The sequence below is a fragment of the Delphinus delphis genome, chromosome 1 (assembly GCF_949987515.2).
Source record: "Delphinus delphis chromosome 1, mDelDel1.2, whole genome shotgun sequence".
Classification (NCBI taxonomy): domain Eukaryota; kingdom Metazoa; phylum Chordata; class Mammalia; order Artiodactyla; family Delphinidae; genus Delphinus; species Delphinus delphis.
Window position 1 is genome coordinate 164,242,036 of NC_082683.1, and position 20,773 is coordinate 164,262,808.

At 45.0% G+C, this 20,773-nt stretch overlaps 1 protein-coding gene and 1 non-coding gene across 2 annotated transcripts; one reads left to right on the plus strand and one right to left on the minus strand.

The window, feature by feature from the left end:
- The first annotated feature begins 672 nt into the window (after positions 1–672).
- On the plus strand, positions 673–13,011 carry HHIPL2 (HHIP like 2). The gene is given in 9 exon segments (XM_069541002.1): positions 673–744; positions 3,169–3,441; positions 3,444–3,609; positions 3,612–3,945; positions 5,037–5,077; positions 5,080–5,181; positions 8,727–8,808; positions 11,925–12,007; positions 12,707–13,011. Coding segments are annotated over 9 exon segments (1,458 nt in total).
- A 7,021-nt stretch (positions 13,012–20,032) lies between these two features.
- Positions 20,033–20,105, minus strand: TRNAT-UGU (transfer RNA threonine (anticodon UGU)). The gene has a single exon. It is a non-coding gene; the product is annotated as a tRNA-Thr (tRNA).
- Positions 20,106–20,773: the final 668 nt, after the last annotated feature.

The window sequence follows — 20,773 nt, forward strand, 5'->3', positions numbered from 1 at the left end:
TTCGAGCAAACAACCCCGTGGAATCAGCACAGCCACCAATGAATTACTGATGCTGTATTATGTTTTAAAAAGCAACATTCAACGAGGTATGATGTTGAACAGTACCCCAGGGATCATTCTAAGGACTCCCTCCCCTTGACTTTTCTCTTAGTTACAAAAACGTTTGTGTTTTAAAAGCCCTTTAGAAGCTTGCTCACCTGCCAGCTGCCTCCACCTGGGGCTTTGGGCTCTGCACAGACACACTGAGGTGGAGTTTGGTTTCCACACGTTTCCCAAAGCTCTCCCTCTGGGGTTCTGCAGGCCCTGATGCTTTCTCAGGCCCCAGAAGAATGCGATTGGTATTCTTCATGGAGCTGTCTGGGCAGCCATGGTCTGGGTCCTCCCTGCAGGGCTCTGAGAGCTGAGCACAGCACACACCTGTGGTGCTCACAGAGCGCATGGAGGAAGTGGTGGCATCCGTGGGGATGCAGCCCTCGTCCTGGTCATTTGTGCCAGGGGGTCTCTGGTGTGATGATGGGGGCTCTCCCCAGCTTTCCAGACCTGGCCTAGGAGAGCTTCAAGCTGCTGAGTGGCAATGACTCAGAGGTTCTGCTTCTCCTGGCTCTCCAGTAGCCAAAACCCACATGCTTGGCAGACATCACCTCAGTAGGTCTCAGCCCCAACCCACGCTGGATGCAGACTGCACACACTGACTTTGTGGGAAGAGGGCTTCAGGGGTACAGGGGAGAGTCTGTTGGAGAGCAGGTGAAAGAGGTTGCTGTGAGGAGGAGTGTTCTCATGATGTGCTGGGGGTGAGACACAGCAAATCCAGGCAGACCTTTAATCTGAGACCCGCCTGGGCATGTCAGCACAATTACTTGGCTCTCCTGCTGTGATTCCAGAGCCAACGGGCCACCCCAACTCCCAGTGAAGGGAACATAGCAGAGGCTGGCACAGAAGCCAGCCACCTGTGAGGCATCGCTCCGGGCTGTCCTCTCTTACCTCGGGTTCCACCCCTTGGCTGTTTCCTGGAGAATTAACTCTGGGAAAACCATCTGGGCAGAAGCTAGGCTCTTATGAGCAGCACCGAGACTCTTAATTTCTGAGATATTCCCCTGATAAAAATGTCTCTTCCTTCCCGCTCTCCTGCCTCCCCCTTCCCTTTTGGGTGAGGTTTCAGAAAGCCAAATTCAACAGCTCTCCAGTTTTAAGAATTTGAGGAATAAGAATAACCTACACATGTCTATAATGGGAAAGAATGCGAAAAAATATATATATGTATAACTGAATCACTTTGCTGTACAGCAGAAATTAAGACAACATTGTAAACCAAGTATACTTCAATAAAATTAAAAACGAAACCAAAAATGAAACAAAAAAGAATAAGCTACAAGTGTGTATTAAAATTCACAACTTTATTCTCCCTCTTTCTTCCCCCCCACACGTGGTGTGTTCCCAGCAATGATCCTGTAGGCAGCTACTAGGACCCCCATTTTACTGATGAGGAATCAGGAGTTTTAAAGGACTTACTGAAGGTCAAACAGTGTCGGGGCACAAATCCGGAGGCTCAGGCTCCAAGTCTCGTGCCCTTTTGATCACACCATGCCAAAGTAGAGTCACAACAGCCCTGGCCCATCCACTCGATGGTTCTCTAACCTGGGGCAAGCGTAAGGTCCATTAGAACAGAGCCTTTCTGCACCTTGCTCACTCTCATAGCCCCCGTGCAGAGGACAGTGCTTGGCACACAATAGAGACTCTTCCTGGGCCTTCATTTTCTTTTTTTTTTTTTTTTTTGCGGTATGCAGGCCTCTCACTGTTGTGGCCTCTCCCGTTGTGGAGCACAGGCTCCAGCCACGCAGGCTCAGCGGCCATGGCTCACGGGCCCAGCAGCTCCGCGGCACGTGGGATCTTCCCGGACTGGGGCACGAACCCGTGTCCCCTGCATCGGCAGGCGGACTCTCAACCACTGCACCACCAGGGAAGCCCGGGCCTTCATTTTCTAAGACAGAGAAATGATAGTTACTGAGCTGATTGAGTAAAGGCAACTGTGCAGACTCTAAATTGCTGCATAAGAGTGTGCCATGGTAGTGATTATATGTCCACAGCCTCCTTTGCTCCTGGGTATTTCATCCTTATTTTTGTCTTCCATCTCTCTTCTTTCTGCTCCCCAGGGGTGGACAGCTCAGCCAGGGACTCAGAGCGGTTCATATGGCTTCTTGTCAGCAGCTCTGACACGTATCCTGAATAGAAGCAGACAACAGCCCAGGGAGAGATGCTGTGAGTCTCTGGGCTCTTTCTTCTGCTCTTTCTGATAACCAAGAAGTCACTCTGCAGTCTGCAATCAGGGCTGAAATAAGAAAGAATGGGGAACTCAACATATCTGAGAAACACTGCTGGTCCCTCTGTTAAAGTGATGAGAGAACAGACATGAATGAGACGGCCCTGGGGAGGCATCAGTGATCAGAAGCGGGTTCTGGGCCAGAGGACCCTGCCCTACTCCACAGCCCCAAACTACCCCCTTTAAATTGGTCTTTCTTACTTTCCTCATCTCACTTGCCTCTGCCTTTCGTCACTATTGAGAGTTGGTTGTCTGCCCACAATATTCTATTTTCCTCCTAGAAAACGCTATAGTTTAGGGAGGCCCAAGAAGCAGATATTCCTTTGGTTCACAGTCCTTGTATGTTTGTGAAGAGCAGTCATATGGCCCCATAGCCACAATTTAAATTTGTGTGGCTCCCAGCATGGTGTTTTGTATATTAAACACTTCAATATTTTTAATAAATAAGGGAAGAAATTGCTAGATGCCTAATCCCTGGGAATGATGTAGTGTGTTCATTTTGATCATTTTATTTTTAAATTATACAATATTTTGAACATACGGAAAAGCACAGAAAATTAAGTAATTAACACTACGAATCCAACACTGAGATTCAACAAATGTGAAACCCTCACCACATTGCTTCAGATGTGCAAAAAGAAATCAAATCTTACAGACACAGCATTTAGGATAAAGGGAAAGATGGAGACATTTGGTACTCTCTCTTTTTTAGAAAAAATTGATCGTTTAATAAAACTCTATATGTCAAGAATGAACTTAAAATGCTAGAGATGGTGTAGTGAAGGTGAGGATTTTTTTTTTTCCTTTCTGCTTTTCAGAAGCATTAACTGGGTAGAAAATTTGGGTCCCAGAGAGGAACTTTACCAGTAGTTGGTAACAGGAGCTCCAGAATCCTGGTTCTTTCCCAGATCTTTTTTCCCACTGTTTGCTCAGAAACTGGTTCCAGCTCCACTGTGGTCCGTCTGCCCGCTGGGGCTGAGCTGCCTCTTCTTTTCCAGGAGTGCTTGCCCTGCGCAGCCCACCGCTATGATGCTGAGAACCCGCGGACGCCCCTCCGGAACCTTCCCGACCTCTGCTCTGACTACTGCTCTGCATTCCACTCTAACTGCCGCTCTGCAGTCTCCCTGCTCTGCTCACCAATGACCGCCGCCTCCAGGAATCCCATGAAAAGGATGGTGCGCGCTTCTAATGGCTCCTCAACCTTCCCGACAAGGACCACTGCTTCCCTAACGTCTTGAGGAGTGACCATCTCAACCGCAACCTGGGGGTGGTGGCCGAGAACCCTCGGGGCTGCCTGTGGCCAGCGGGCTGAGGAACCCGGTCTCCATGGTCCACGCTGGGGACGGCACCCGTCGCCTCTTCGTGGCCGAGCAGGTGGGGGTCTATCTGCCTGATGGGAGTCGCCTGGAGCAACCCTTCCTGGACCTCAAGAGCATCGTGCTAATCACTCCCTGGATGGGGGATGAGAGAGGCTTCCTGGGGTTGGCTTTTCATCCCCAATTCCACCGCAACCGCAAGTTCTATATTTATTATTCATGCCTGGGCAAGAAGAGGGTCGAAAAGATTCGGATTAGTGAGATGAAGCTTTCTCGAGCAGATCCCAGCAAAGCTGATCCCAAATCGGAGAGGTGAGGCATACCCACGAGAATCTGCAGCTGTGTACTGTGTTTCAAAATGTTGCCCATCAGTCCTCTGAGATGATACAGGAGAACTTTCCTGGGTTTAGACCTACTAGCTTATAATGATGATAAAGGAGTCATTGTTGATTACTGAGGTTAACCCAAGTTAGCTTCTTGAGTCCATGGCTTCTTCATGGCTACAACCACCCACCTTACAGTTATGCCTGGAACCATGCTTGCTTGAGTTTACAGAGGCTAAGCAAAGGCCGGCAGCCGTAAGGGTTTGAGAAATGATTTTAGATAATATTAGTATATTAAATATAATAGCAGCCTCTGATTATTGCGTGACCATTAGATCCCAGGTCCTTTACCATGAACATGGGAATTCTCATCTTTGCAGGAAGCTGTGACGCAAGGCCGTTAAGTTACTGATGCCTGGTCAGATGAACGGCTCAGTTCTAACTGACCCCACACTCCTGCTCTTTCACTCTACCATGCTGCCTTTTTTCCTTTTCCTTTCTGCCTTGTCTCTCTCTTCCCATATAGACAGGTTAGGGGATTGAAAAGAGCATGAAGAAGTGATAGACTGACTCCTGTGTGGTTGCCCGAAGGAAGGGACTGAGAGTTCTTGTAGAGCGGAGAGTAAGGCTGAGCCCCAGCTACTGGGTTTTGAGCCCTCACTATATGCCAGACACTTAGTGAGATATTTATATATATTATCTTATTTAACATTCACAATGCTTGCCTATGGTAAATTCTCTTACCATCCCCCATTTTATAGATTGATAGATTTTATAGAGGCTTAGAGGTGTTGAGCAACTAACCAGTTAATAAAAATTAGATTAGTCTTTTGTAGTGGTGCAACCTTCACAGAGCACCAAGCTCCTCTTATAATAGCAAGTGAACTTACCCATCTAGGGCAAGTGGGTGACCGAAATATCTCTGCAGCAGCTTTTTTGATTCCTGAGGGAAGCTAGTTATTGGTCTCCTATGGGAGACTCACTCCTGATAGTCAAGGATTCCTTGATTCTAGGAGGAAAAAATATCCTGCAGGGTGGAAATATGGATTCCTAAAATATAAGGTTTTGCTTTTCATCTAGTCGACTTATGGCTTTGCAGGAAGATAGAAAAACCAAGAAATGGAGAAACAGGACATTTGCCTGGGCAACACTGAGTCCTGTGCCTTCCCAGGGTTGATCAGCACATACGACAAATTTATCATCTCCTTTGCTGAAGGTGAAGCAGGTAACAAACGTACAAGGTTATTCTGTTTCTGCTTACTGGAACTTAGATAATCACAGGCATTGTGAACTGAACATTTATTATCATAATAATCATTATTATTACTATTGTTATTATTACTCTTATTATTGTTATTGAAAATGCAACTACCACTTTTTCTATTTTCACTGTCATTTAGTCACCTTTTTTTCTGCTGTATGCGCGCCTCTCACGGTTGTGGCCTCTCCCGTTGCGGAGCACAGGTTCCGGACGCGCAGGCTCAGCGGCCATGGCTCATGGGCCCAGCCGCTCCGTGGCATGTGGGATCCTCCCGGACCGGGGCACGAACCCGTGTCCCCTGCATCGGCAGGCAGACTCTCAACCACTGCGCCACCAGGGAAGCCCTAGTCACCTTTTATAATGTACTGGATACTGTTCTAAGCACTTTACATTTTAAAATCTTATTTAGTAATCACAACACCCCCATGATGTGATTGTTACGTTTATTTCACCAATGAGGAAACAGATTGACTATGCCGACTTACCCCTTCTTTGTTGAAATGCACAGCTCACTGTGCAGGGCAGGCCAAGGTCTACACTGTAGTCTTTTCAATTCTTTGACTATGAAGGAGGTGCATGTACTCCTTCCTTCCTGATTTTATTCTAATCTGCAATTATACAAACGTGGACAGGGCCAACAGTGGGGCAGGCAGTGGGTGTTTATCCTGCTGGTGTTGCCTGAGAGAAGGTACCTCTGATGATCCACCGACTGGGCTGGGCTCTTCCTGACGCTGCCAACAGTTTGTTAGGCAACTTCTGTGAATGAACAAGGGAGAATTTCTTTCCTGAGAGATCTGAGAAAAGGGTAGACAGCTAGGTAGGAGGCTACTCACTAGAGAGATTAGGCATATGTTAAGGGCATCAGCAAAGCAAGGCATGCGTGCACATAAGAGCGGGGGGGAGGGAGGGAAGGAGAGAGAGGGACTCAGCTTTAATAAATATACTCAAATTTTGAAATAAGAAAATGAGGTTTTAATTTCAGCTTTACATAAGTTATGTGTCAATTTGAAAGTTAAAATTTTCTTTTGTTTATGTCAGTGGCAACAAGGCCTGTGATCCTTCCGGTATTTGGCACTGCACCTAGCCATGCTTCGAGGCAAGGAAGAGAATAAAATGATCTCTTAGGGGTCCCTTCGAGACACAGGACTCTACAAGTGTAAACCAAAGCCTTGATGGTTTCCCACTTTCCACTCTGAGCCACGGGTGGCTGTACAGGAGCTTCACCTGAGTTGGACATAAAGAAAACCAGTCAGCAGCTGCACCGTTTCCTCTCAGCTAGCTTATAAATAGATAGTTCAGGATGAATATTTTTTTGTTTTGTTTCGTTTTGCTTTTGCAGTACGTGGGCCTCTCACCGTTGTGGCCTCTTCCGTCGCGGAGCACAGGCTCCGGACGCGCAGGCCCAGCGGCCATGGCTCCCTAAAGCCAGGGAGGCTGTCCCTGAGGCAAGTTATTTTCTTCCAGAGTTGCTTGCTTTTGTGTTTTTGCAAAGAGCGATTCAGATTTTCTGCATGTGTTATAGTCTTTCCCATTATTGACCTGTTTAGAACTCAGTTTATTTCATTATTTTACTATTAGTCACCAGCTTGAGATAAGCCACATTTTAGTTGCACCAGAGCTCTGCCTTCACTGTTGCTACAGTTTATTTCCTGAGTTCTTCTAACCAACAGCTGGCACAAATAAACGAGTGAATAAATAAATAAGTGAGTGGCGGGTGTGGGGCTACCCGTGGCTGAGTTCTGAAGGGTTGGATTTCTGAATGTCAGTCACTGAAGCACATCTTCAGGAGGACTGGCTGAGGTCACAAAGCTTGCAGTAAATTCACATTGCATGCATTTTGCTTTACATGGCCTGTTATAGTTTTTTGGTGTGTTTTTTGCCCTAAAATACATTTTTTAAAAATGTCAGACCCTACAAATGAAATTCACTTCTAGCATTGTCTTCCCCTGAAAACACATGCATGTCCAAATCTGTGGCATGTTGGAACATATAATTTACACCAACTGTAGTCACGTGTAGGGAATATGCAGCAATGCAGGCTTTCCAGTTCTCCTTTTAGACCAGAAATTGTTTGCGTGGTTTGGAGCGACCCTTGCCCGAGGGTGACCTGTGCACATGAAGACAGTTGGTAGACACCTCATTGATCTAATGTCAGCATCACCTTGGATAGTACCTGGGGTTTCTAATCAGAGGGGCAAACTGGCTCTAGGGAAGGGTTTGTCCTAAGTCCTCAGACTCCCTTACAAGGGGAAGATTATAAATACAGTTTGTCAATACACAAAACCAAAGTCTATTAGTCAGTTGTTACCTTGTGTGTGTTACCTCTGCAAAGAACATCGGTCTCACACTCGGCCTGAGACAAACATTAGTCACTGCTCTCCACGAATTCAAGGAAGAAGATTGTTTAACTAGCTCAGAGCTGTCTAAAGCTCTAGACTTTTCCAATTTGCACCTTATTAAGCCATTTCCTTCCATAAGGTTGAGAGAGAGCTTGTGTAAATCACACAACAGCAAGTGCATTAAACCCAGTGCGATAGCACAAAAGTTGTGTCAGGCTCACAAAACTGTCACGGTGCCAGGCTTTAGGGAACAGAGACATAAGGAAGTAAGAGGAACTGCCGATGACTGAACACTTTCTCATTTAATACCTAATAATCAGGGAGGATATTCTTATCTCCCTGTTACAAGTGAATAAATAACACGAGGGTTACCCAGGTGGAGAGGTTGCCCAAGACAACACAGATGGTAATGGATGTTATCAGATTTCAAACTCAGTTTTATCTACCCAAAGTTGGGCTCATAAACCCTACGCTGTCCCTCACAGGGAACCGTGAAACGAGGTGGAATGAGGTACTTACCATGAGAAGGGAGCAGTGTTTTCTGGAGTTCAAACATGAGGAAAAAGGGGCCCCTGGTAAAAGAGATGAGGAAGACAGTGGGTGGAGGTGATTTCTGTGGGGTGTGGAGAAGACCAAGGGGGTGCCGAGGAGTGGAGGGTGTCACAGGAAATAAGGAACCCAAGACTGAAGAAGGTGGAGTTGGAGGACACGGTGAGATGGGGGAAGGGGGACTAACACAGTAAGGAAGGGGTAATAGAATATAAAGTATCTAATAAGTGGGCCTCAGCCTGTGGCTTGCCTATCTCTGGGCTTTACGGAGACTCCTTATCAGTAGTGGAGAACTGGGGAGGGACATGGAGGCTCACTGAGGTGAAGTTTCTGAAAGCAAAGAGGTGATAAATGAGATGAGAAGCCCTTTGGCTCAGGGAACATGAACAGAAACGTGCCTCTGGTGGGGGACACCCCAAGCTGGTCTGGGGGGCTGAGATGGACTTTCTCCTTGGGGAGCTCACAGACCTTGACGCCTCACTGTCAGTCAGGATTTCAGGGACCCCTTCCTGGGGCTCACGCATTTCAGGGCCACAGCCCCTGGTGATGATTTTCTGTGTGTTCAGCTGTCTTGGCCCAGCCTTGTGTCCTGTCCTTGATGGCCTGTTCCTGTTTTATCAGGGGAGCTCTACTTCCTGGCCACCTCCTACCCAAGCGCCTACACACTGCATGGATCCATTTACAAATCTGTTGACCCATCGAGGTAGGCCTTGGGTTACCTTTTCTTCTCAGGTGATTGGAGCTTGTCTTTATCGCCATGGCAGGTCAGAAAAACAGTCCTCACTCCCCAAGAATTACCAGATACGATCAACGGAGCGTATCTTTCTTTTAGATGCAAAGCAGACTGGTCTGGGACTTCCCTGGTGGCGCAGTGGTTAACACTCTGAGCTCCCAATGCCGGGGGGCCGAGTTCAATCCCTGGTCAGGGAACTAGATGCCACATGCACGCTGCAACTAAGGAGCCAGTGAGCTGCAACTAAGGAGCCTACGTGCCACAACTAAGACCCGGCGTAACCAAATAAATACATGAAAACAAAAAAAAAGCAGATTGGGCAGACAGCTGTGTAGGACGATGCATCTGTAGGAATTATGGACTATTGGGGAAACGGTCTCTTTGTGGTTGGAAATGAAGATCTTGAGCCTTTCTAGGATGACTAGTCCAGACCTGTGGCTCCTGTCTTGTTTTTTTTTTTTTTTTTTTTGCTTCTGGGGACTTCTGTCTGGGATCATCTGACAGTGGGTGTACACCTCTGCCCACCTGAGTAGATACTGCCACCCTATCCCATGGGCTGGTCTTTGGCACATACAGTTGGCCCTCCGTATCCATGGATTCCACGTCTGTGGATTCAACCAACTGTGGATCAAAAATATTTTTAAAAATTCCAGAAAATTCCAGAAAGCAAAACTTGAACTTGCCATGCCCTGGCAACTATTTATGTAATATTTACAACTAATTACATAGCAGTTATATTTATCTACAATTATTTACATAGCATTTACATTGTGTTAGGTATCACAAGTAATCTAGAGATGATTTAAAGTATATGGAGAATGCGTAGGTTATATGCTGAACACCATAGCATATTACATAAGGGACTTGAGCATCAGTGGGTTTTGGTGTCTGTGAGGTCCTGGGACCCATCCCTGGGAGCTGTATCTAAAACTGTCGGGTTTCTCAGTGTCTCCACCTGATCCTTCCTGGAATTCAGTGAGAGGATTTATTCACTTGGTAGACTCTACGATGTTTAACTCTGCTTCTCTGCCCACCTTTCTCAGAGACTAACCAACCTTCAACTCATCAGGCAAAAGCCATACTACAGACTCCCATTTGTGAGGTTGTTGAAGATGTGTCCGTATCTGTCCCTGGGAGAGTGATGCAGTGTATCCATCCTGAGAGCTCTGGGCAGTGTGCGGGATTTATCTCAGGATTCTTACCCAAAGCCAGAAAGTCTCCTCGTGAATCAGCTTGAAGGTAGACCTGCAGACGAAGACTTCCCTGTGAGGCGTCTGTTACCATATCTGGGGTGGTGTTCAGAGTACATTTGCTGCTGGTGAGGGCTCAGAAGCCCAGCCCAGCACAGCTCCCCTTGGCAACCGGGCTTGGGTTTGGTGTTCTCAGACGTTCCCAGAAGAGACTCAGTCCCTGAGGTTGTGCCCAGGGACTCTCCTGGTGGAGTGCAGGGTTGTCAGGGGTGAATTAGGGACTGGCTGTCTCCACTGCTGGGTCTACTCCATGCAGATCTCCTGTGCTTGAGGGATGAAGCAAACCCAGGGTCTTTAAAGTGCTTCCAGAGGCTGAAGGTGCCTGGGTGGGGAGTTTTCTGTTCTTTCTATCAACAGGTTTCCAATGTGAATCCCTTTTTCTTTCCTTTGACAGTTTCCTGATTTGGCTGGGGGATAATTTAGCTTACCTCTAGTGGCATGAGAGATCAATCATAAAGCAACTCTAAAGGCTGCTCCACGCGGAAGACACCCTTTCTCATGCGCCTTTCTCTCAGTTGACATTTCTGGAGTCATTTCTGTGTCCCAGGCACTGTGCTGGGTGCTGTGTGTGCAGGCTGACATTTGATGCCGACAGAATCCCAGTGAGACAGGGTAACACCCTCAATCTACAGATTAGGTAACTGAGCCTAGCTACCTTTGATCACTTGCCCGAGGAAGAGCTCGGAAGAGGTGACAGAGGATAGGAACGCATGCCTCTTTCTGGCTCAGTCATTTCAGCACTACCTATTCACTTCAGTTATAATGACGACTTGAATTGTACAGACTTCTGTAGCAGTGGGTCCAGCTTCCGCTCTGCTTACTTCTTTAGCCCGTCTTTGCACTAAATGCACCCTCCCCAGCATTCTAAGGAGCAGTTGGTTTATTTACGTATGCTTTTCCCCTTCCATCTTTTCCTTCTGCCCTTCCCCTAGAATCATAGACCCTGGATGCTGGGTTTGAATCTCAGCTTTACCACCAACTAGCCGGGAGTGTTCCTAGTCTGCAAAGTCCCTTTTGTTTCGAAGGTGCACCCAGGGGACAGCAGTTTGAGAATCAGAATACTAGGAGGCAGAGAGGCTGCCATTACTTAAGGGGCCGTGCCAGGAGTATCTGAAGAGATTTTCTTTAAAGGGAATCACTTTTGTATGTGCTGAGCACTGCTCCAATCGTTTTTTAAAATCTCATTTAAAAAATAATTTAGGGCTTCCCTGGTGGCGCAGTGGTTGAGAGTCCGCCTGCTGATGCAGGGGACACAGGTTCGTGCCCCGGTCCTGGAAGATCCCACATGCCGCGGAGCGGCTGGGCCCGTGAGCCATGGCCGCTGAGCCTGCACGTCCAGAGCCTGTGCTCCACGACGGGAGAGGCCACGGTGGTAAGAGGCCCGCGTACCACAAAAAACACAAAAACAAACAAAAAAAGAATTAAAAAAATTATATATCAATCACTTATGGTGTGCCAAGCACACAGTTCTTATTTAATCCTCCTCGTCTCCCTGTGAGGATGGGTGATATTACTTTTTCTATTTTACAGAAGCGAAAATCGAAACTTAGCAAGGTTTACTTGCCCATGGTCCCCAGGATTTGTACCCTATTCTCTCTGTTGCCAAGCCCATGCTCCAACCCCCCCCCGAAGTGCCTCACTACAGTGTCCCTGTGATGTCCATGTCCTTTCTCCTCTCTGTCTGAGCTCATCGCAGATTTCCTGTTACATCTGTCCCATCCCTATGGATAAGGGAGGGCTGAACCCAGCTCTTGCACATGTATGCCTTTTGGTGACCGGAATTTCGTGGTTCCATCTTCAGAGTCTTGTATCCTCACTTTTTCTCTCTGTTTTTAGGCGAGCACCTCCAGGCAAGCGCAAGTACAAGCCAGTGCCGGTGAAAACCAAGAGTAAGCGGGTCCAGTTCAGGCCACTTGCTAGTGAGTCCCTCTCTGTCTTTAGGCTCAGGCCTTGGCATCCAGGTGCCGGCACAGTGCCCTCTGCAAACAGCGGCAATCCCGGGGTGGCAGGTCTTATTTCCTCACCTAAGGCTTATCCTCTGACTGAGGACTATTACCTGTGGTCTGTATGTCTCTTCTGTGTACCAGGGTGAGAAGGGGCAGCATCTGCTTCTGCTGTGACCTGCTGCCATTCATTCTTTCATTCATTTGTTCGTTCAAGTATTCATTCATTCATTTAGTACTTACTTTGTGGCAGTCTCTGTGCCAATCCCTGAGGATACAGCAGTGAACCTGACCTGTAGGAGTCTAGAATCAAAGGAGAGGAGGACATGTAGTGCAGGCAAATGAAGAAATAAATATAGCATTGAGGTTCTGGCTAGAAGCATGCCCAGGGGACTGAGAAGGCCCTCAGAGTGAGAACTTCTTCCCCCCGGGAGGGTAGTCAGGAAAGACTTACAGGGGAGGGACAGTATCTTAAGGGAACTATTCTAGAGCCATGCATCTCTGGAGTGATCACATTACAAAAGTAATCTATTTAGATCAAGGCCAGGGAATTAAACATATTAACTTCAAAAGAATTTATATTCAAGAACCCTCAAGTGGGCATAGGATTCCATAGGATTCTTCAAGCTACTTTCCAGAACTAATATTTCTCCTAAATAAACGCTTGTTTCCCAGAAATGGTCTTGGACTTGCTAAAGAAGAAGTCCGAGGAAGCTGCTAGAAAACTGTCCAATGCAAATTTAGCTTCCAGTCCAGACCGGACCTCATCTCAGAAAGGCTCATCCAAGAAGCCGGCTTCTCCCACAAGCAGCAGGAAGACGTTTCCAAGGTCTGGTGCAAAGCAGAGAGCCAGAGCGTGGTCCCCAGGCCCCCAGGGGAAGAGGAGGAAGAGCCCGAGACGCCCCCGAGGCAGAGGCAGCCAGTCGGCACAGTGGAGGCGAGCTGGCAGAAGTGTCCCTCTGCCTCTTCGGTCACGGTGACAGGTCAGGGGATGAGTGCCCAGAGAACCACCTTGCCACGTGGAAGCTTCTACTGCTGAAGGTGACCTTAGACGCATGGGAAGCCGGGGGTGGAGGTGGGAACCGGCGGAGAGAGCTTGATTTAGGCGGCACGGTTGTCCTGTCCACGGGAATTTTTCCATCTAAACGGATGCTCCTTGTCTGCTTCTGCGGGGAGACCAAACCCCATGTTGCCAGGGCACCTGGCTACTCATGTGCACTAGTCTGTAAACCTGCTTGGAATTCCACTATGTGTTTATGTTTTGCTTTGTAAATGCCTGTGACCTAAGGTAGTAGATCAACACTTGCTCCAATAGACAAGCTTCTTTGAGCTCGGAGAGCCCCTCTAAAATGGTCATCTCCTTTGCCCCCTGTAAAGATCAGGGTCTGAATAAGGTTAGGTCCTGTTCTGTACCTCCAGTGCCTACTATTTTGCCCTGGCAAATAACATAATAAACGTGACTACTTCTTGCATACCTATTCTGTGCTAAGTTTATATATTATATTATCTGAAACCTCAAAACCTTGCTTCTTATGTGTTGCCACATAACTTATGTTGACGGTGAGGGAAGTGAGGCTTGGTGAGGTTAAGCCACGTGCCCTAGACCACAGCAGCCAGGGAGCAGGGAATTGTTCATCTGGACTTGAGCCAATGCGCCTGTCAACCTCCGGTGAACTTGCCTCCCTGGAGGGGCCTCAATGAGGGTTGGTAGCTTTTAACCAGGTATTTGAAGAATGAAAGGGCTAAGAGAGGAGATGACCCCTGTCTTCAAGAAGTTCTCCAAATTGTGCAAAGCATCCAGAACGGTATAGGCAATTTGACTTAAGCAGAACAAAAACAAAAATGCCTGGGTTGTTAAGGACTTTTAGAGGTCACGTAATCCTTGCTTTAGATGAGGTTGGACATATCCTGGACAGGTTATTTTAGACTTCCAAAGAAGTAGATTCCATTTTGTTTCTTTAGCAAACTCCATTTGTTGGGTAACCTAACCTAATCTAAATACACCAAGCCTCTCTGATTCTCTTCCTCTTGTTTTGTCTTTATTAAAGACGCAAAACACTGGTCATCACTTTCTGAAGATCATTTTTAGATCATCTCTTAGCTACCTTCCTTTGCCCTGTCTCGTGGTTTTGCTTTTCTTTACTTTTGCCTACCTTTGTAGCTCTTATGAACACTCTAGTTGACTGAAAAAAATCGCACAATCTAAAAGTTGAGAATTATACTTTATTTGGCAGACTTACTGAGGACTATAGCACAGGATAGCAGCCCCTCAGGTAGCTCTGAGGGACTGTTCCAAAGAGGTAAGGGAGGAGCCAGGATATATGGGAGTTTTTGCTGAAAACAAACAGAGAAACAAACAAACAAAAAACATGTGGTTGAACATCAAAAGATTAATGCTAATCACAACAAAGAGACATTTCAAGTTGAAGATCTTAGTGCTTTTCTATGTATGGGAAGATGCAAGAGTCTGGGCTCACTGAAATTATTCCTTAGGTATGCATCTTAACTCTCTAGAGCCAGTCTCCTGTTTTTCTCCATCCTGAATTCTCCTCAGGGTGCACTGTCAGGGGAGGCTGCAGAGGCTGATGGCTTATAGCCACAACATCCTTTGTTTACTGAAATGGCAGGCGACATTCTCTGTACACACTCTCCAGGATAGAAATGAATTTCAGGGTCTGACCAACCCTGATATTTTACACTTTTAGCTTCTCAGATGAAGATATCAACATAAAGATGGGAGGGCTTACACCCTGCATCATTTTGTTGAAAGACGGCTGAAAATCCTGGTGCAGTTCAGGGAGACTGGATCTAACCTCTGGAAAGAATATATGAGCTCACTCTGTCTCATTTTTTTCCTGTACAATCTTTCTTCAAAGACGTGTGGCAAAAATAGGGTCTGGCCCTATCTCATGAATATAAATGCAAAAATCCTCAACAAAATATTAGCAAACTGAATCCAGCAATACATAAGAAGGATCATACAACATGATCAAGTTGGATTCATTCCAGAGTTGTAAGGATGGTTCAACGTATGGAAATCAATCAATGTGATTTACTACATTAACAAAAGAAAAGACAAAACCATATGATTTTCTCAATAGGTACAGAAAAAGCATTTGATAAAATTCAGCATCCATTCATGATAACGACTCTCACCAAAGTGGGTAGAGGGAACATATCTCAACAAAAGCCATGTATGACAAACCCACAGCCAACATCATACTCAATGGTGAAAAGCTGAAAGCCTTCCTGCTAAATTCAGGAACATGACAAGGATGCCCACTCTCACCACTTCTATTTAACATAGTATTGGAAGTTCTAGCCACAGCAATCAGACAAGAAAAACAAATAAAATGTATCCAAATTGGAAGGGAAGAGGTAAAATTGTCATTATTTGCAGGTGACATGGTCCTCTATACAGAGAACCCTAAAGACTCCACGCAAAAACTATTAGAACTAATAAATGAATTCAACAAGGTAGCGGGATACAAGATTAATTCACAGAAATCTGTTGTATTTAACACTAACAATGAAATATCAGAAAGAGGAAGTAAAAAAAAAACCAAACTGTTTAAAATTGTGTTAAAAAAAAAACCCAAACAAACCTAGGAATAAACTAAACCAAGGAGGTGAAAGACCTATATGTTGAAAACTTTAAAACATTGATAAAGAAAATTGAAGATGATTCAAGAAATGGAAAGATATCCCATGCTCTTGAATTGGAAGAATTAATATTGTTAAAATGGCCATACTACCCAAAGCAATTTACAGATTTAATGTGATCGCTATCGAAATAACCATGACACTTTTCTCAGAACTAGAACAAATAATCCTAAAATTTATATGGAACCCCAAAAGGCCCAGAATTACCAAAGCAATCCTGAGGAAAAAGAACAAAGCTGGAGGTATAACCCTCCCAAACATCAGACAATACTACAAAGCTGCAGTAATCAAAACAGTGTGGTATTAGCACAAATCAGACATATAGATTGATGGAATGGAATAGAAAGCCCAGAAATAAATTTACTTACCTATGATCAATTAATCTATGACAAAGGAGGCAAGAATACACAATGGAGAAAAGACAGTCTCTTCAGCAAGTGTTGGGAAAACTGGACAGCTCTATGTAACTCAATGAAATTAGAACACACCCTCACATCATACACAAAAATAAACTTGAAATAGTTCAAAGACCTAAATATAAGACATGACATCATAAAACTGCAAGAAGAGAACATAGGCAAAACATTCTCTGACATAAGTCATGGCAATATATTCTTAGCTGAGTTTCCTGAAGCAAAAGCATTAAAAGCAAAAATTAAAAAATGGGGCCTAATCTAACTTAAAAGCTTTTGCACAGCAAAGGAAACCATCAACAAAACTAAAAGACAACCTATGAAATGGGAGAAAATATTTACAAATTATGTGACTGACAAGGGGTTAATATCCAGAATATACAAACAGTTCACACAACTCAATATCAAAAAAACAAACAATCCAATCAAAAAATGGGAAGAAGACCTAAACAGACATTTCTCCAAAGAAGACATACAGATGGCCAACAGGCATATGAAAAGATGCTCAACATCGCTAATTATTAGAGAACTGCAAATCAAAACTACAATGAGGTATCACCTCACACTGGTTATTAAAAAGTCTACAATAATAAATGCTGGAGAGGATGTGGGGAAAAGGGAACCTTCTTACACTGTTGGTGGGAATGTAAATTGGTGCAACCGCTATGGATAACAGTGTGGAGGTTTCTTAGAAAACTAAAAACAGAGTTATGATATGATCCAGCAATCCCATTCCTGAGCATATACCCAGAAAAGATGAAAACTCTAATTGGAAAGACACATGCACCCCAATATTCATAGCATCACTATTTACAATAACCAAGACATGGAAACAACCCAAGTGCCCATCAACAGACAATTGGTTTAAGGAGATGTGATATATATAATATATATATATGTGTGTGTGTGTGTGTGTGTGTGTGTGTATGTATACACACACATACACACAATGGACTATTAGTCATAAAAAAGAATGAAATATTGCCATTTGCAGCAATGTGAATGGATCTTGAGAATATTATACTAAGTGAAGTTAGGTAGAGAAAGACAAATATTATATGATATCACTTATACATGGAATCTAAAAAAATAATACAAGTGAATCTATATATAAAACAGAAACAGATCGCAGACACAGAAAACAAACTTATGGTCACCAAAGGGAAAAGAAGGTGGGGAGGGATAAATTAGAGTATGGGATTAACAGATACAAATTGCTATACATAAACTAGATAAGCAAGAAGGATTTACGTATAACACAGACGACTATATTCCATATCTTGTAATAACCTATAATGGAAAACAATCTGAAAAAAATGTATATATATAACTGAATGACTTTGCTGTACACCTGAAACTAACACAGTATTGTAAGTCAACTATACTTCAATTAAAAAAAAAAAAGGCTCTGGCCTGGAAGTGGGTTTTTTTGGTCATGCTTTTATTTAATTTAATGAATTTATTTATTTGGCCATGCTGGGCAACTTGTGGGATCTTAGTTCCCCAACCAGGGATTGAACCTGCACCCTCAGCAGTGAAAGAGCAGAGTCCTAAACACTGGAAAGTGCTCAGAATTCATCTGTTAAAATAGAGGACCACATCCATTAAATTCAAGGCTTTCTGAACACAGCTTTTCAACAGGAGGATAGCGGGTCTAGAGAAGGGAACTGAACAGGTACCCTGAAATGCTGGGAACCTTGGGGAGAGGCAGGGTATTCCTCTCCGGCAAAGTGCCTTTATTTTTTGGAAGATGGCTGGCAATGCCTGTGAACTTTCATGAAGGGGTAGGACTGTGAGAAAACAACCACTAGGTCACAGCCAACATGTATTCAACTTCCTTAGAGCCTGAGGAGTTGAAAGGTTCAGAAAAATGCACACATGCATGTGCTTGTTCTTTATAGAAACTGGCGGGAGGAGGGGGAAGGGAATGAAACATGAGGACTGGGAATGGCTGGAGGGAGATGGGACTGGATTGCATCTTTTTCTTACTAACTCTGTTACTTGATGACCATGTAAAGCCAGGGTAAGGAGTCTTGGTATTAAGGTATTTGAGGATTTGAAATGGCTTTGCAAAAAGGCATTCAGCGCCAATGAAGTGATGCCCCTTATGTGATAATTATGTATATTTTTCCTGCATAAATGGGGCCTATTTTCTCAAGGCACTCTGACCACTTGTCTCCCAGCACTCCTAGCAGCAGATACCCAGACCATAGAAGGGCAAAATAACCAACAAAAGCATGTGTGTTTTTCCAGAGCTAAAATCTTGCAAGCCAAGGTAGAAATTCTTACAGTTACATCATTCTCAAAACTAACCCACTTTAAGAAATACATTCTCTTAATGGACTTGAGGACACCATGGGGCAGGGGGAGGGTAAGCCGGGACGAAATGAGAGAGTGGCATGGACATATATACACTACCAAAAGTAAAATAGATAGCTAGTGGGAAGCAGCCGCATAGCACAGGGAGATCAGCTCCGTGCTGTGTGACCACCTAGAGGGGTGGGATAGGGAGGGTGGGAGGGAGATGCAAGAGGGAAGAGATATGGGGATGTATGTATATGTATAGCTGATTCACTTTGTTATAAAGCAGAAACTAACATACCATTGTAAAGCAATTATACTCCAATAAAGGTGTTAAAAAACAAAAACATTCTCTTGTTCTTTGTGGAGTTTTAGATTACGTTGGGGAGATATGTGATTTCATTTCAACCAATGTCATGCTTACTGCTTGCCAGGCACAGTACTGGCTCTGGGAGACCCAGAGATGAAAGGTTTACCTGGTGTGAGCACGGGTTAAGAATTAACCTTGAACTCAAGGTCACAGGACCCTGGCTCCTTGAACCCACACCATCCAACAGAAATATGAAAGCTGCAAATGGGAGCCACACATGTAATTAAAATTTTTCTAGTAGCCACATTAAAAAAATAGGTAAATTTAATGTACTTATTTTAATTAATCCAATATATTACAGTATTATCGTTTCAATAGGTAATCAATTAAAAATTACTAATGGGACAGTTCACTTTTTTTTTTGGTACTAAATTTTCTAAATCCAATGTGTATTTTATTCTTTCAGCACATCTCAATCCGGAATATCCACGTTTCAGGCACTCAGTGGCCACATGTAAAGTGGCTACTTTACAGACAATCCTTTATCAAGAAATCCTGGGTGGAGAGAATTCATTTATTCAGAAAAGGCTCTCGTGACCTTACTGTCACGCGACATTCTGGAATTCAGGGAAAAAACGGAGAAATGAAACCGGTTGCAAAACTTGGCTTCCCAAACCGCCCGAGACTATTTTTATGAATCGCTCCCCCTTCCTCTCGAAGGGGGCAGGACCTTGGAGCCAGGCTGGGCTCCGAAGCCAGGGCTGCCACGTGTCATCGCAGCGCGGGCCTCAGTCCAGGCCACGCTGGCCATTCTCTGAGCCCCGGGAATAGTGTCGGAAGGTGCACTCGCCGGCCGGGAACAGGAGAGGGGGAGCCTGGCCACAGCGCCGCCCGCCGGCCGAGCGGCGTAACTGCAAGCGCAGCAACGCCTCCGCGCGCCCCGCGCGCCCCGCCGGAGGTCGAGTTCCCAGCGCCGGCCGCCCCTTTTCCTTTTGTAACTCAGTGCTGGGAGTCTGCAGGGCGTTGAAAACTAGCTGGTGGAGGCTCGCGCCTCCCTTTTGCCGGTTCTTGGGCCGCAGGTCCGGGTAGCGCTGGGTCGCAGAGGACCGCTTTTCTTTTCTTTTTCCTGCTCTTTGTTGCATTCCAGGATTTTCTCTTCCGGGTCACTTCTAAAGCACAGTAAGGATGCTCATGATTTGCATTTCAGGAGTAACTTTTAATCCTGCCAGAAGTAACGTTTTCAGAAATCACTTTGCATTTATTTTGGTGTTTGTTTACGCAGGACGATTTTAAAAAATAGCACTAACGAACACGAGGCCCCAGCGAGGATCGAACTCGCGACCCCTGGTTTACAAGACCAGTGCTCTAACCACTGAGCTATGGAGCCTGTCTTCTACGGGCACTTCTCTAGTTCAGGGACATTGGAAGCAACATTGCTTTCTGGCAGTCTGAAACTGACCCTGTGCATCCTCTATCAGTGACAATTATAAAGACAACACAATAAGTAGAAAAAAGCCCAGTCGCAAAATTTTATGATTACAAAATACTAAATCACACCTACGATAAGTTATGCATACAGATAAGTGCTGGAAGGGAAAATGCAAAAATGAAATAATGTTCCGACGACGTTATGAATGGTACCTTTACGTCTTAAAAAATTCTCCAATCTAGTGTTTATATGACAAATTGTATCAAGTTTCGCACTTATAGGGAAGTTATAGGGGGAATGTCTTTGGTTCTTATAACTTAAATAAGTTATTGATTATGGATGAATTAATTGATTCAACACATTTATTGAGTAATTACATACTATTAGACATTAGAGTGAATAAGTAAAGCTCTGTCCCTGCTCTTTTTTTAATGATTGGGATCATGAAACGATGCCTTATTTCCTTTTGCTTAATTAACTCTTTACTGAGGGAATGAAATTATGCCCGCAGCATGACCCGTCACCGCGCGAAGGAGGACGGTGGTCACCCGCTCGCAGTGGTCTGCAGGCTTCTCTCCCTCACCTTCTTCAGGTGTCTGCTCACATTCCGTTTCTCAACAAGACAC